This window comes from Rhea americana, unplaced genomic scaffold, assembly GCF_003343005.1.
Source record: "Rhea americana isolate MKP2758 unplaced genomic scaffold, rheAme1 scaffold_390, whole genome shotgun sequence".
Taxonomy (NCBI): domain Eukaryota; kingdom Metazoa; phylum Chordata; class Aves; order Rheiformes; family Rheidae; genus Rhea; species Rhea americana.
Window position 1 is genome coordinate 112,200 of NW_028186524.1, and position 17,483 is coordinate 129,682.

Consider the following 17,483-nt stretch of genomic DNA (forward strand, 5'->3'; position numbering starts at 1 on the left):
GTTTAAAGTACTTCTGAGTACTTGCAGGCTCTTGCATGCTAACCTTCTGCTCTTCAGACTGTGGAGCAATCCGTTATTTTTCTCCCTATAACTACTGGTCTGTTTTTCCCTGGAAATACAGACATTGACTCATACACAAATTATGCCAAGAAATACGGAAAACTTACCAAGAGGAACTCAAATGTATGTATTATGTATACACACACACACTTTATGTGACACCACGTGCTTGGTGTTTTGCTTGTGAAGTAAAGCAAATAACAAAGGTAAAAATAAGGAGAGCTGCTCTCCAGGATGCCCTGASAGAGCACACAGACTGCTCTTCTCTACAGCCAGAGCTCCGGGGACGTCCTGGCGGGAGGAATGCTGCTGGTGCTTCTGATTTTCAGAGAAAAGCGAAATGAATACCGAGGGTCAAAAGATCAATGCAACATGTACAAGTTTAGCTGCATGACATTAATTTGTGTTAATAACTGCACGGCTTTGTATTCTTGTATGTCTTTAAGGAAATCCACTGCTTCATTTGGTATAAACAAGAGATACCAAACAAAACCCTGCATGTTTTCCATCACTAAGCCATTTCCAAATTGCCCTGCCCAGTCCCTGTGGGGAGTTCAGGTGTATCATATACTGGCAAGTAATCTTAATATGGTGAAGCTGTTGGTCACGCACTCCTTATTAAGGAATTACAGCCTTTACAAATGATCTTCTCCAGCTATTACACCAAGGATACAACTCAGTCTCTCCGCCTAGGTGTCAAAAGCCCTTTGTAACTGCAGATTTATTGACTCCAGCCACCGAGACGGCCCAACTACCTTTTTTCTTTTTTCCTTCCCTTCCTTCCCCCCACCCTTAAAAAAAAAAAAAAAAACACACAAACGAAAAAAAAAAAAAATCATGGATGGACCTTCTTGGGCAATAGACCTCAGCAATGATATTCCCTCACTTCTTCCCACTGAACCTTCAGGAAAGGCTCAGTCATTTCACAGATCCTCTAGACTTTTCTTTCCATTTCCCTCCTTGGAAGATTGTTACTCCTGCTGTCCTCTGTCACCCAAACTACTTACACCAAGGAAGAGGAGCAGAAGCAGATGTCTCCCAGTTGGGAATGCCTGAAACTTTTTTTAGGCAAATACGCTACTGATCAAAGAAACGCTTTCCCTTCATGCATTTTAAGCAACTCACATGTTTAGATCATGGCAGCAAATCCCCTACACACTAACTTTATAGACTAAAGCATCTTTCTCTGATGAGAGCTAGGGGGAAAAGCTGGGGAAAAACCCTCCAGACTCCATTTATTTGCATTTGTCTAGTACAATTCAGCTGGGCCAATTCCCCAAACAGGCAAAAACAACTCGCAGAATTCTGACTGAACTCTTGGCAGTCAAGCTCAAAAATATCAAAACACGGAGTTTGATTTGAAAACACAGCAGCCCTGTTAAAGGCGGAACAAGTGTCACAAAGTGCATACAAGGATAGCAACGAGAAGTTGTAAATACTTTACCTAGCATCTACAACACTGCTATTGTGCCATTCCCTGGCAAGCAGATCAAGCCTGCTCTTGTACTTTGTGTTCAAAATTACATGGGAGCTTAGTGCAGCATAAGGAATTGGAAATAACTACCAACCTCGGGGTTTTTCTTCTTTAATATTCAAGCCCCAAAATTGGCACTACATCCTGAAGTACAACTGGAGCTCCCAGCCACTTATCACTAAATATAATGCTCTGTGCAAACCAGTGCAAACTCCAGGCTTTGCTATTTTCAGACCTTTTGATAGCTTATAATTTGAGAGTATTAAGAAACCACTGCATCCATTCCTATCCCTTAAGTACCCAAGAACTGGGAGGCTAGAAGCTTCCAAACTTCAGCCCTGCTGGTAGTAATTTCCAACACAACTGCTAAGTGAACTGTTTCCTTCCCTATAAAAAGGGGTAGAAATGTTCCATCTACCTAACTGTTGGGGAAGATGGAGATTCATACAGAGCAGTTAATCTCAAGGTAGTCTGAAGATCAGCAACTTCATACTGTACTTGATCTACCTTGTAACACAGGTTTGTAATTTAGACCAAGTGCAAAATCTTTAAAAGGAATATGGGGATTTTTCCTGTAAAGTTTTTCGTATATTTTGCTCACAGCTAAAAATTATTTACTTTTTTTTTTTTTCAAATTTCGATTCTTATTATAGTTTTAGGATTTGCTTTTTTGCTTTTATCATTCAATGGTTTACTCACCATCTAGGAGCCTCATGAGAGCTTCATGTTAATATTTAACCATATATTACTATTTCAGATGCACAGCATCTTGCAAACATTTCTCAGTTCACTTTAACCCACTCCCCTGTGAGAACTATTCACTCTTACTGAGCTCCCAGGAAATCCAAAAGAGTCAGAGTAAAGTGATTCATGCAGCCAGGGATGCCCTAAACATAAGTGTAATCAGGAGTAAAGTCTCTATCCAGCAGGATGTGAACCACCTCCCTTGAAAGCCCTGTGACTGTCAGCCCAAGACCGAGGGCAAGTTTCCCAACAGGCCAGTTTATTTCTTTGTAACTGGCATCATRGATTGACCAGAATAAGACAGCGAGACTCAGTGAACCAGGACAAGCTGTGTAAGAGAGCTAAGAAGTTCCTATCTGACATACTGAGAAACAGAAACAAATACAGCTATGCATTAGCGCTTCAATGTACGTGGTCTAAGAACACAATCCTGTCCAACTTCTCCAGTTATACCAGTTGGTCTAACACAGGCTATTACTTCTACCTACAAACCTTGTCCTGAAAATAAGGAGCGATACGATCAAGGCATAAGGCTAAAAGCATAACCTTTGCTTTCTGGACAGATAAGAGAGGAGTAAGATTGCTTTTCCCAAGGCCACAGAGGAGGATGTTATAGTAAACAAGGCATGAAAGAATGAAAGCTAAGTTGACACATTCAACTATGTCTGGAGAGAAAAGATTGCATTTTAGATAAGCTATGTGAAAAGGTTTGTGAAATATAACCTGGATACAAAAAATGAGAACAAATCTATACTGAAAGGGAAATAAGCGTACAGCATATAGGAAAACGGAGCTGTCCATAACTGAGGAAGGTAATAAAAAAGGCAGAAGTATAAGATTAACCACAAGGAGATTAAACTGATAACTAATGATCTACACTGAAATGTCAGGCAGAGGTTAAGATTTTAATCTGGATACATATGAATCAAACAGGTACTGGGGCTGAATTTGCATTAGTGGATAAAGGCACTGAAGAGAAGTCAGAGAAGAAGGAACATGACCTATGCCCGCCTGCCTCCTTCCCCACCTCACTGCCCAGAAAGCTAGAGGGCTAGAAGAGGAGAGAGAAAAGGGCCAAGTATTATCTGAGAGTCAGCTGCACAGAGAAATATTTGGAGGGTGAATATGCCCGTGACAGCTAGCTAGCTCTGCATCCCAGATTTTTTTTTTTTTTTTTTAGGTTACCCAGATGCATAAACTGTTTTAGTGTACGGTCATTTAGCATGCTGCCCAAATACATGCTAGACACGGAACGGCTGCAGCGGAAAGCCGATTACAATGTCGGTCTCTGTCCCACTGCAGCCACTCCAAGGGTAAAGGGTTTCGCTCTGTGCCAAGAGAGGCTGACGGCTGGGGACCGAAGCAGAGGGATAGAGCCTCCGAGTCTCGGGCAGGCTCCCCACGCCGTCAGCGCCCTGGGAAGAAGCGCCGCTGGTCAGCTGCCCGCTCCCCAGCATAATCCAAGGCTGGCAGCAGGCAGCTTCCCAGRAATCAGAACAGAGCAGCTATTCCCCGGGCGAGTGGCTAAAGCCTGAAAGGATTCGCCAAAGGGCTAATACACAGTTGTGCAGCAGACTGCTCTCAATTACCGTTTCTTAACGAGCATGCGGAGACCTGCCAAATCTAAACAGATACCTGCACTCCTTCCCAGAGCACAGCATTCACATTTATAATGCGAAAAGGATCGCTCTGATTGCTCGTTCTGAGTTCTTGTCCAATGCCACTTATTACAGATCCAACAGGAATTAATTCCTGCCTGGCTGATCAGTTTTAGGAAATCATCTGGTCCTGATTTAAAATACTTCAGTGATGGAAAGCTGACCATAACTTTTTGTTTTAGCAGTTTCATCATTACAAAATATGCTTTATTTCTAGCCTGTTTTTCCTCTATTTCAACTTTCCAACTGAAGACCTTGTTACCAGATTCTCCATTTACGTACATCCAGAACTAAATGCTGTAAATTTAACAGCTCTCAGCTTTCCCCAAACCTACAACAATTTTTCAAAATCATACCTGTGAAAAGGAGAAATGCACGTGGTATCTTATTACTAGTCCTATTTGTATCAAACATATACATGATATTCATCTATATATTCTTTCATCGACACTAGCCCTTTTGGTCACATCAACTCATGCCCAATCTATATACCCTTCTTTCYTTGCCCAAAGCTGCAAGGTTTTAAGCTACTGAATGTGCGATTTTTTTGCATCACTGCTTCCCTAATCAAAGTCCCAAAGAAGACAATAAAAACATCAAAAAGYCACACTAGTACAACTACGGAAAAACAAATGGCTACAGATTAGCACAAAAAAAAACATTAACAGTATTGCACAAGCATTCTCAAAGACTACTAATGTATTTCTCCTTGGAGATTATGCAAGAGAAAGTTGTAATCTGAGGAGAATTTAATCCCAAACTAGTCGTGCCATAGCRCATGCAAACCCAGGGAGGCCAGCAATGAGGGAACTAAATCTTCTGAAGTTCCATTAGCCTCGGAGGAGGCCTCTGCTTCTCTGTCTTTCTTCCACAGTAGCTAACAGCTCTGCCTGTCAATTGTTGACTCTKGAAAATTCTACTTATTTCATACTTAGGACATAAGCTCTTAAAATAAAACATCATCATCACTAAAGTCACTTTGCTCAATAATGAGGAAGTTCAGTAGTAGCAAAAGCCTTATTATCAGCCAGCTAAACTATACTCAACTGTACAGAGAAACAGSATCCGCTTGCACAACCCAAACTCCGCAGGCGTGTGCCACGATTGCTAAAAAGCCTCAGCTTCATGGATGCTTATCAGCACAGCAGTCAAGATACGGTCTAATCACCACCCGCCATCAGCGYTGTCCACTGCAGAGCAATTAAGACTATTCAGAGTTCGTCTAACTAACACAGCGGCACAAGCCCTGCCACCTGCCAATCCCTAGAGTAATCACCATGGGAAAAAAATTGTACGGAAATAACCTTGCATTAGATAGAGTCCCCTCCCCAAAAAAAAAAAAAAAAAAAAAAAAAAAAAAAAAAAAAAAAACCCGAAACACCAAAAAAACCCTCCCTCACACCACAAACACACACCAAACGAGCTCATCTAGCAAGGAAAAGGGACTATACTATACACCCCCCGCCCCCTCCCCAAAGCCCTATCAGTTTCTCCAGGGACAAAGACTTTTTCTAAAGCATGTTAAGGAGGTTTCAAATCTCAGCACAGAGCTGCCATTATCAGAAGCCATCTTTAACTGGAACAGAGATGAAGTCCTTGAGATATCATCCAGTCCATCCACCTGTTCACAGCCCGAACAAATACTTCGCCTACGACATTTCTGACAGTTGTTTGTCCTAACTGTTCTTAAAGATCTCCAGTTAAACTTTGCCTCAAGGCACTTCCTGCATTAGCTGTCCGAGCTTTATTAAAATCRAGCTCTTCCGCAGGTCAGGATCATCATCTCCATTTTGCAAGACAAACGCTGAGGCACACAGAGGGGAAGCGACTTCCACAGAATTGCCCCAAAGGCCAGTGATAGTGCTGAGAATAGGACTGCGGTATCAAAGTTCACACACAGCACTCGATCCTCTGCAAAATAATGACTTAGTACAAAATGAAACACTTAACAGTTTATCACCGAGTCCTGTTCGGCCTCCTTAAGTATCAAAGCAAGGCTCACGCTTGAAGCTCTGCCATTCCAAACTATCCGTCGAGTGGATGCGTGCACTACTGTAATGGATAGTCACTGGCAGACCCGACCACTGGGAGACCAAGGCTTATTCAAAAACAAGCTCTTTCCGTTATCACAGATTAGAGCATGTGGAAAAACAGAACACTTTCCCAGTGCTGATCAACAAGAACCATCAGGCAGTAACTCCTCGTATTTACATGGCTCGGTTGGTAATAGGAGTAGAGGATGCTCTGCTTTCAACACCTACCAAACCCATGCACTACACAAGCTCAAAGACCAACATTTAATATTGCCTACACTAAATATTGATGCTTGAGGAAGATATCTAGTTTTTCCTAATTTTGTATCAAGCTATAGAAATTTGRTATTTAAGCACTGAAAGAGCAGCCAAACACTGTAGGAGTTATTTAAACAGCCTTGGAGATAAGGTTGTTATAACGTGGAAGAGAAGGCTAAAGGAAAGATAATCCATACATGATGCTGATGCATTTCCCCTCTCTTGGGTTTTTGCTAATGTAACAACTGTYGAACTCTGCCAACAAGGTGAAAAGTTGTTTCGGATAAAATTCTAGTTTCCACAAAACTGTTTTTTCATTAAGTCTTCTAGTAAGACTCCTACTGCATGTTATGCTTTCAATTTGCCAGAAATATAAAACTGTGCATAGATTCCCCAAGCCTATAATCCTCCGAATTGAAGGAACAGAGAAACAGTTTACTGAGCTTTAAAGGCTTCGTTTCAAATACAGTTTTAAAACAAAAAGCCTTATTCCTTTAAGCCACTCTAAGGCTCCACTGGGCGAGACTTTCAGACAGTCAGACATCACACCGAGGAGCTCCATTTCCTCTCTGGCTTTTGGGAGTTTCTGAGGGGTACTTACAAGGGAACTCTTGGACTCATTCATCCTGAACTGAAGCTGTGTAAACACATCCAGTGCAATCAGCCTTATATCAGAAAGATGACATTCAGAAAAGACTGAAGATCAGAAAAAAAAAACAGGTCCTATTTGTTTTATTAAATCATCGCTATTATTTTTTCATTACCCATAGAATGTAACATGAACATGTTTTTGCAGAAAAGACAAGAAACACTYGTCTGAGACTCAAATTTTTAAGAGTATTTCTCTTGCTCATGAAGTATTAAAATCCTTGCATTGTAGTAAGGCAACACGGATGACTAATGAAACTTCAACTGGTAACAGAAAAATGCTTAGATACTCCATCTCTGATGCCCTTATTATCCTGTGATGTCTGCTGACTTGCAAACACCTTATTCCCAGGAAAGCTAGGAATTGTATCTTTAAGAGTGCAATAGAGTTCAAGTCTACTAGTGCAATCATTCTCAATCATAAAACGTTGCCAGTATCATAAAATGTTTTTGAGAGTGATGTTTGAAGTCTCTGTCTGAGAGAGATTTCTAGACTCTTAATTCTGCACAATAACTGACACTTCATTTTCTGCTGCAGCTTCCTTAGTGAGAAGCAGTTACTATTTCCAGATATTCCCAAACAAACAACTCAAAAGCTAACGGCATCTTACTCGCATTATCAAAAGTGGAGCTGCCAAGTTCAGCAGCTCTCCCACAGACACTAAATAATCCTTCCCCAAGCACACAGTATCAAACTCTGCCTTCTTCACTCCACATCAATTGAAAGGGGGGAAAAAAAACAACAAAAAAAAATAAAAAAACAACCAGCATATGGGCAATCCCACTGCATGTCATGCAAACTACCTTGTAATTTTGCTACCCAGGAATGTCACATTTCAGCACTGAGCTCGCTCGCTTCCCAGCAGGAGAGGCCCATCTGTTCCTTCCTCGCTCAAACGGTCCCAGACAGACTCTCTATCAGCCCAACTTCTCCTTCACCATATGTGCTGCTCCTTCACTACAAAGTTCTACCCACGCAGCATTGAAACTTATGTATTAAAGCCTTCAACTGCAATAATGCTGTACGTTATTAATATAATTAAATCTTCACAGCTACAAAACCACGGAAAATATGCATATACATACACACACAGGTACACATAAAGAGTTTGAAATGGCAGCTACACAACATAAAGCTTTCATTTCAGACCTGAAGACTTATAAACCCTAAACTCTGCCCTGTAACTCCTTCTTTGCTTAAATCCTACAGTCCAACAGACTTTATTTTAACTAACAAATTGAGATCCTCCTCCTCCCTTCCCTGCCCCAGACAACTCACTTTTCAAAAAAACACTACAAGAGAATGACTCCWGCCTAGGAAAAATGTTGCTTTGGGGTCAGACTAAAGTGACTGCAAGGAGCAGCAAGAATCAGAAAGCCAGCAACCTAATGCCCTACAACTTCTCAGTCTGCAGATATTTTCTCTGGTCTCTGGCAAGCTTGCTMTCTAAGTTGCCTTAACTTTCTGCATTGACTTAAAAAATCATCAGTTTTTTGCTGTAACTTGAGCCAAGGGRCAGCTCATCATGTCAGGGCCCTGAAATTCCAGCGTGGTCACATACCAGCAGAAACAGCGAAACAGGTCCAAAGCGACCAGTAGCAAGAGGTGCACCTCTCCCGAGCCTTACAAATTACAGAGAAAACAAAATATTTGGGTAGGTCTATAGACAGATTAATAAAATTCCCCTTCCCCCAACAMGAGATCCTACAAACCTTACAAGCTTCATCACATACAGACTAATCTTGCTAAGTACCTGTCACTCATTATGTTTGCATATGAACAACAGTTGTAAGCTCTGGTGACTACAGGGTGGTCGCTGACACTGGCAGATGTTTAAATCGCTGGATTTTAAATTACAGTSGAGCAGTATTTCTTGACATCCTTGAAAAAGGAGCCTCTCTAACCTGATGCACAAGATTAAAATCGTATTTTTTCCTAAGAGCTCTGAAGTGATACCAGAGAAACTAGGTACACCCTAAGTTCTTCTACAAGAAGGAAATTGTGCTGAATACCATTCTTCTAATCAGGCTTTCTTTCCAAGTCTTTTGTAGAAGTTCCTTCAAAATATCCTCTTCCTCAGAAACTCTGAAAGCTTCTCAAGATACCCAAGACACAACCTCTGGCCAGGTAAGCACAAAAGCACGTTCCTAACTTAAGGAATTCACATTTCTGATACTGAGCTAGAAACTACTTGCTCATGTGGAGCAAAATCTTGCCCAGTGCGAGGCCTTCTATTCTACAGCAATTCTGATCATATTTTGAAGAAGGGAAAAGGAAATTCCAAGTTAGAAAGCTTTCTGGACACAAACAGGTGCTGAACACACTGCCCTAGCTTTCCAGTTCATTTAAATGGAGATTTCAAAGGGAAGCCAGATTTAAAYGAAAACATTACACTAACTCAGCCAAGATTTAAGTACTGCAGAGAGCCAAAGTTAATTCTCTGTTTGTGTGAAATGTCATAAGCCAAAATAAAAGTAACACCGATGACTCTCCAATAGTGTCAGTGTAGCCAGCGCAGCGCCTCCCCCCATCACTACCTCATCTGCAATCTAGATGAGGATTATGAACACGCATGGTAGTACTCCACAGCGTTTCAATATGCAAGCCATACGACACTAGTCTGCGCACTTACGCAACGCCAACCGCAAGCTCGGGATCAAAGCAGCGACTGAAGTAACTACAGGCACGTCCCAAGCAGCTCAGCTGCCTGCCAAGCGGCCCCGGCCCGCACCCCACACCTTCCCGCTACCCGCGCTGCTTCTCAGCCAGCCCAGGGCCCTAATTAAGAAGCATAAACATCCCAGCAAGTTCATTCACATCCCTCGAATAGGAACTTCCACACAATTATAGGATACAATTGGGAAGCAGGATCACTGAACTTTTAACCAGCTATTGTTACAAACTGAGAGGAGGGTTAGTGTTGCTTCCTCCAGGACACAGACAGTTATTCACTAGCTCTGTAATTAATCATAAGGTCCTGAAATCCTCAACCTTTCAGCTGGAAACAATCTGTGTACTGGTCACACCTCCTTTTGTTGCTGTTTTATTTTTTATTTTCTTTATCTTTTTTTTTTTTTTTTTAACCACAGAACTTGCAGACAGAGACAGCTCCTATCAAATGCAATTCCTGAGAGAGAAAGATGTTACAAAGTGCTTTGCCAAGTCACACATTTCACTTGGTCTCATTACACACACTGCATGTATTTCTTTGTATGGACCCAAACAATTCACAGACTTTTCGAGGCCTTCTCAAAGAAGCCTATCCAGTCCTTCATCATAAAATGAAAGAAGCTATACCAACACGCATACTTTAAATTTATTTTGCCCCATTTGCATAAACTRTCATGAGCTGGGGGATCAAAACTGTAGAGGGAGGGGAAAACATAAAGGATATATAAGTTGTCTAGTTGCTTATCTCAACTTACTGCACCAAGGCACCCCAACATTCAGCAAGATTTGCTCTGAATGAAACAATCTCACCAGATGAACCATCTCCATTTCCAGAACTCTCCTTCATGTGTTGCTAACACTAGTTAACCCCATCTCTCAGGATTTTTTTTTTAAACATTCTGTGAGTACCTGCTTCTAGAAGAAGATACCTGCTTCTAGAAGAAGATAAAAAGAAGCTTTTCCAATTTTAACTGTAGAAGCAGCAAAATCTCTCATTCTCCTTTTCATCTACTCAAACACATTGTATGTCTTGACAAGATCTCTATACAGAAATTCAGTTATCTTAACTTTGGGAAGAACTCTCCTATATTTACTACTTATTAACTGTTGGTTGAACCAGAATTTGCTCTTCTTCAAAGCACTGTAAAGATGGAGCAGATCAGAGTGCTGGTCGAGGATGGGGGGAGAAGAAGAGCTTGCAAACGTTAAGTGATGGTGCATCTGTGAAGAAGCCCTGTGAAGGAACAAAAATGTGGTGAGAATATGGGAGCTGCGCGCATGCACAAAAAGTTGTTACCAAGTGAAAACTGCAAGTACCGAAATCCTACAGCTTTGTATGCTCCCAGGTCAGTGGACTGTTAATAGAAAAGCAGAAGTATATGCTTCTTCATAGCCCAAAGTTTTCTTTATTGTTTTTTACATAAGTAGTATATTCTTAAATAGCAAATTGTGTAGGCTGATTTTTTTTCCACCTCTTCTCTCCTAATTCTGGGCTGTATCATACTGCCAAGCACCATAAATCTCTTAACTACTCTTAATAAGCTAAAGTGAATTAGTTTAGGATGTCTAGCCATTTGCAAGCATCACAATAGCCCCAACCACAAGCGCTACACACACTCAATAAAGCTGTCACTTGGCAAGGTTCAGAACAGACGCCCCAGTGAGATTATCGGGTGTCAACTTCCATCTGGCATTTGTTAGAGCTGGGAAAAAAAAAAGAAAAAGAAAGAAAGAAAAAAAAAAGTAGTTCTTATCAGATCTCTAAATAAAAAGAGCACTTCCAGTTTATGCGGTAGCAACTGGAAAAATTTCTTTGTGTTCAAAGCTTTAAAAATATCTTGCCCTTGAGGTTGRCTAAGTCTGTTTGGTGCTTCGAGACCCCTTTCCCATACAAAGGTAATAAAATTAAACCTATGGTTACAGAAATTCCCAGCACATAAAAATTACAGGAAGCTGTTGCTAAGTAATATTTCTGTCTAAGTAAACATCACAAAATATTTCCCACACACACCTCCAAACTTTGTTATTCAAACCTGCCTCAAAGATGTTCATAGTCACAGGATTTCTTCTTGCACCACTTTAAAACCACTCAGTTCTATTTCACAGCAGTTTAAAAGCACTTGGGCTGAGCAATGTTTCTGCAAGTGCTTTGCTGTGTCGCTTATATTAGGAAACACAAGAAAGCTACCGAAGCAACTCTTCAGGCCCTTACCTGTCCCCTACTTGCCCCTTTATTTTCCCTAGATGGGTCACAAGAAAATTGAGACAAGCTCTATTCTCCAGTCCTCCTTGCTATATAACCGTAAAAAATCTGCAAAAACATCATTACTTTTATACCATACTTTCCTCTAGCATCTCCTCTGTATGCCAGCTACACCAGACTGCCATTCCCTCTACCTACACTATTTTACCAGCTAGTTCTCCAGTTGGCCCAAAAGGCTTCGGACACTTCTGCTTTCTTTTAATGGGGTTGTAACTTTGCAATATATTCTAGATGTACTAATTGAGAGACACATATCCTTTGTTTATATTGCACAAAGCAAGACACAGTTCAAAGAAAGACCGTATCTACAAGATTGAAACAACCAACAGTGTTAAATAAATCAAACTTCTGGCTGGCTGAAGTCCCAAGATCAAGAACAGAATCCTGCAAAGGTTTTATTCTGGATGAATAGGAGAACTTGGATTTCATCATATTCTCTAAGGAATTAAACTCATATTCCAGATATCCATCCTTACAGTCCAGGAATGCAGCCTTTCARTATTCACAAGGGACTGTCTGATATTACAGATTGTTTCCCTACACAGTTTTATTTGGCCATTCCACTTTTCCTTCCTATTACCTTTCCCCACCTCCAGATGATTCAATATGCAACTACAAGGCAGAACAGCCTTTACAAAGAGGCTATCAAAAACATCAGGCTGCCTCAGAGTATGTATGTACAGAGAAGAGCAACTGCAAAGGGAATTGGCAGGAAATCTTATTTTACAGGGAATTGTTTCTCCTTCAAGTGGAGTGACAGACATATAGCATTTTTTATTGCATAAAAAGGAGTCACGTGGAAAAAAAATGCAAAATACGAAAATCATGTTTGGCAGATCTAAACTGAAGTCTAGGACGTGGCATTTCCAGCATTTTTGTTGTCTGAATTCTTCAGCAAAGACACTCTCTGTATGAGCATGTTGCACTGAACCAAGAACTGTATTTTTATGGTAATGAAAATGATTATTAAAAATATATATATATATATATATATATATAAAAACATGAGCTGAAAGAGTACGAAACCTCCCTAACAGGCACAGCACTTAGCTGCCACAAACAGCATAAGGCTTGACCCAAATTCCAAACAGACTGCACATTGCCCCCCTCCCTTCTTACCCAAAATTTAACAATTTAAGTTGGCTTTAACTGAACTGACTTGCTTTTCACCCCTACATAAGTAATTTACAATTTAGGAAAAAATAAAACTTCAGTTGAGGAAATATATCCTGACCAATCTTAATCTAGGCGATATCCACCTACACATCTTTGCACTTGAACACAGACACAGCAGGTTTTTCCAGTGTGCAGTTGCCCACAAACTATTTCAGTTCCTCACTGCCTATTTCACAGACAACCTTAGCTCTAAGCACTGTAAGAAAAATCCTTTACTTTGTTGTCTCGAACATCTTATCACTAAACAAAAAATTCTGGGCCAGAGTTACAGCTGCAAGTATGATTCAGAGTCTTGGATGTGTGCCTCAAAGACAATCATATGCTGTAACCAAAAGTTAGTTATGGAGTTAACTGGGATATTTAGACTGATTAAAATAAAGAAATACCAGAGATGCATGCTCAATACGAGCTTGGAATCCCAACAGGGGTGACACGCGAAGCGACTGCGGAGAGCAGGCACGGGAAGGACAGGGGTCGTTGTGGACCCCATTGCAGTCCCCAGCGTTACCATCTCCCACCCCAGTGGCAGGAGGCTGTCGGCGCTCGCCCATCCCTCAGCTGTTCTCGCGCGCTCTGTCAAGCTTCCTGCTGACCCAAGTTTCTCCAGCGAGACTCAGCCTAACAGGCTGGGAAAGTCTGGCACCTTGTGACCTTTCTCTGCGAATTGACACATGTTCTGTAACATCAAAACAATCAGTATTTAAGTATTCTTTCAGTCTTTTTTCCCAGTAGACAAAACAGCAAAGTAACATTTTGCAGTTACAGTCTCAAGGCAGCAATGCTATCTAGGCACCCTTCAGGGTTTAGACAGCAACAAGTTCCTTGTTAGTGAAGCAAAACAGCAGAAAGGAGATTCTACACTAAGAGTTATGAATCAACTAACRATACAAATATCAACAACTTTCATAAAAAACAAACAAACAAGCTTGCTCTGAGAAAGGTATCATAAAATCACTACATCTCATCCCTGTATTGGTTARAAGAGAAAGGGTTAAACTAAAAGAGTGCAGCATACTTAAAACCAGAAAGCTGGGAGCCTACAATACACTCGATGAGACAGCATCAGCTGCTGAAGATTCCCTGATAAACTGCAAAAATGCAGAGGGAAAGATGCCATGACATTAATACCCTCAGCACTGGGAGTTGCTATGAGGCTCTGCAGGCAAAGGAAAGCCAAAGTGCAATTCACACAAGCTTATAATAATCTTGACAAAACAATTACACATACTAAGAATACGTTATGGCTGGCACAAGAACAAAGAACCTAGTTCTTCCACTAACAGATTCACCAAATAAATGTCACTTAATCTCTACCATAGTTATTAGTGTGCAGGTACATTAAACGTTTCACCACTTAATACTAATCAAAAACAGTTAAAGTAACTCATGAGGCATGCAGGCAGGTGTCACACGGCATAATGCAACACAAATTCCATCTTGTTGAGAACACCAGCTACCAACAAATAAAAGTACAAATCTTACCATTCACAATAAAGACCAATTAGTAAAACTAAGACTTGTCAAGTGTGTGTTTTTGAAGATACATTTTAGTTACAGCCAAAGTCTTTAAGAGCACTGCTTCACTAAACCTTGTGAAAGAGAAAAGCAAATGAAAGCTTTTGTGTATTATGCAAGCTGAATGATTTCAAAAGCAATCAAACGGACATGTTTAGCTTGGCTTCCTTAAGTAACTAGGGCTAAATGAGCGTGTGATAATGCGATAGTGTGATAATGGATAATCCTCTAATAAATTTAGTTGAATTTGTATGAGAGGCTCAGGACCTGAGAKTTCTGCCTTTCTGGTAAAGGGCAAAGGTAAAGGTAAAATACTACATCCATACATGTTTCATGGAAATAGGCAGTCATATAAAGGAGAGAAATCATACATTCCATCCCACTGTGGCACAGCCAGAGAAAATCTGCAGGAATGAGATACTATGAAGGGTCTAGCCACAGAAAAAGTTTCAATTAGATCTCATTCCCTACTAAACAGCAGAAAATACAAAACATGAACATATAAGAAACCAAGTTTCAGTATCGATAACTGTACACCAAAAGAATTTCAAAATTAAAATGCACTATAACCATACTTTTCATTGTAAGAAAGGTATACACATGTGTTTGCATATTCATGCTCATACCCTCTTATTCTGAAGATATAAAATAGCCACTTTCTTTAAAAGAAAACTAGACAATTTGAGGTAAATAGCAGCAGAGGGGAAACCACATTAATTTCATTAGTTTATGCATACTGCTAGGAATTTCTTCCCAAATTTGGCACTTAGCACTCAGAGTTGCCCTTTAAAGCTTGGCAAGAAATTCTCCCCAGCCCGCAAATTTCCTAATTTCGTCTTAGGACACACTACTTCATTTGGATGCACTACCTCCAGAAAGCCAGACAACTCTAAATGTGTCAGTTTTACCTCAGTTGCTCCCCATTAGTCAGATTTAACACAAAATCAAAAGTAAATATATATAAAAACTAAACTTAAGGTCAGATTTTTAGTTACAAGGCTGAAAAAAACAAGCCTGGAAGAAATTAAAAGCAACTCAAATACAGTTTAAGAATTGGAGTTCAGGGCACCAACCTTCCTGAATACACCTTCAGCTCTGAACCAAGACCCCAGCCTGAAAGGCTCTTTACTTCATCCTCCCCATGACTCCTGCTATGGGCAGTCCTGCTCCAAGTTCTTCTCTCATGTTTCCCCCATCCCTTTCCTTTGGGTCTGTCCTGGCTTCCAGCTTCTTATTCAGTGCAAATTTTGCTCACTGATTGACTCAGACCTTCATAAAGAAGGTCTTGCACCTTCTTTTTACAGCATGAAGATTTCACTAGAAAGGGAAATGCACCCTTCTGGAGTGCATTTATATCCCATAAAGACTTTCTCTGCTGAATCTGCTCTCTTTTAGCCCACTAGACACTTTCACTCAAACYGGATTTTAAATCTTATGCCAAAGCCTTGTCAGAGTTACTAATACCACTTTAACAATTATATAAGATACCAGTTACACTCAGTCTGTTAGACTTGTGAGCTGTAGGCAGTTCTTAACTTTCTTGAGAAATCAAATATAAATGTTTTTGTATGGAACAACAGCTATTAACAGCCTAATTCTAAAGGGCCTCCCCTTCCTTCTTGCCCTCACCTACCTACCATCAATTGTGAGGTTTGCTTCAGGGGGAGAAGAAATCAGTGTTTAAAAGGCAGCAGTTAACAAGTATAAATTAGCCCTTCAATAGATCTGATAGGTTCTGATATATCATTCTGCAGACCTACCTCTCTGGCAGCGGTCATGGGTCCAGCAGCGTTCAATGAAGATGCCATTTATTACAGTAGGCGGACAGTTGCTTTTCCCTTTCACAGTTCCTGGACACACATCTCCACACTCTTCTTTGTCATCCTTGTTGGCAACAATGTAATTATCTTCTACAGAATCCAAAATCCTCGACCAGTCAATCGTGGACAAATAACACAGTTCGTTGTTCTTCTCAATCCGCACAGCACCTCGAGTTATGTTCATCAGGTTATAGAGGCCAATCTCCTTCAAGTGAACCATCTCAAAAATGACTAGCGCATAGTTAAAAAATAAATGAGTTCCTCGAATCACAGTGAGGTTAGGAAAAAGTCCCTTTAAACTCTCTAGGCCATACACACGAAAAAGAAGCAAGTAGTCTGTAATCATAGTCAGTTTAGGAAAGCTGAGCTCACGGAAATCTTCAGGCTTGGTTTTAAACATCAGCAATATTTGCAAGTGGCCCTCAATCACAGTGCAGTTCTCAAGCATATTCAGCCGTGTCAGATTGTTGCGAATGTCCATGCTTCTGCAAACTGGAAGGCAAAGAACAATTACTATTTTTTAAGGTAATTGCTTCMGTTTTCTAAATACACACATTTTTCTAATCATACCACAATATATAGCAACATTCAGAACATAGGCTGCAAGTGTTAGGAAACACGCTGTCAGGAACGTTTCCCGATACATGATTACAAAATAAGACTGAGAATATTTCATATTTTTTTTTCTGTCATCTTCAGTTTCTGGGTATTACTTCTATCATGACTGGAGCTGTAATACCAGGCTTCAAATGTCACTTGGCATTTACAAAAGTAAGATGCGTCTATGCAACAGTGTTTTCTTTAGATAGTTGCCAGTGACACACCTACCTCATCTCAGATTGTGCAATTAATGCCAGTGGATTAGAGGGAGTAATTTAGAATGGTTGCAGGCAAGAGAAGTTAGGAAATGGTAGTACTCCGGAAGAGAAGAAAAACCCGGGAAACATATACATTAAAAAGAGTACAGCCTATACTCTTGTTCAGACTTTACTGACAGAAACAATTTACTGCATTAATAATTATTGCCCTAAGCATTCTTTTCAGATTAGAGGGGTTTTGTTACTATATTCTGAAGGTTGGAAACCTCCCTGCCTTAAATATTGAGACAATTCACTTAGTAGAACCAGTAACTGGGAGAAAGAACTGGCAAAGTGAACAATTAT

General features: G+C 40.5%; 1 protein-coding gene across 1 annotated transcript in view; it reads right to left on the minus strand.

Annotated features, from left to right (window-relative positions):
* INSR (insulin receptor) overlaps positions 1-16,807 on the minus strand; it is a 49,394-nt gene extending 32,587 nt beyond the window's left edge. The window contains exon 1 of the mRNA XM_085313615.1: positions 16,261-16,807. Coding sequence (XP_085169741.1) covers positions 16,261-16,801 — 541 coding nt within the window. The 5' untranslated portion in view covers positions 16,802-16,807. The remainder of the gene's footprint in view (positions 1-16,260) is intronic.
* Between the last annotated feature and the right edge of the window lie 676 nt (positions 16,808-17,483).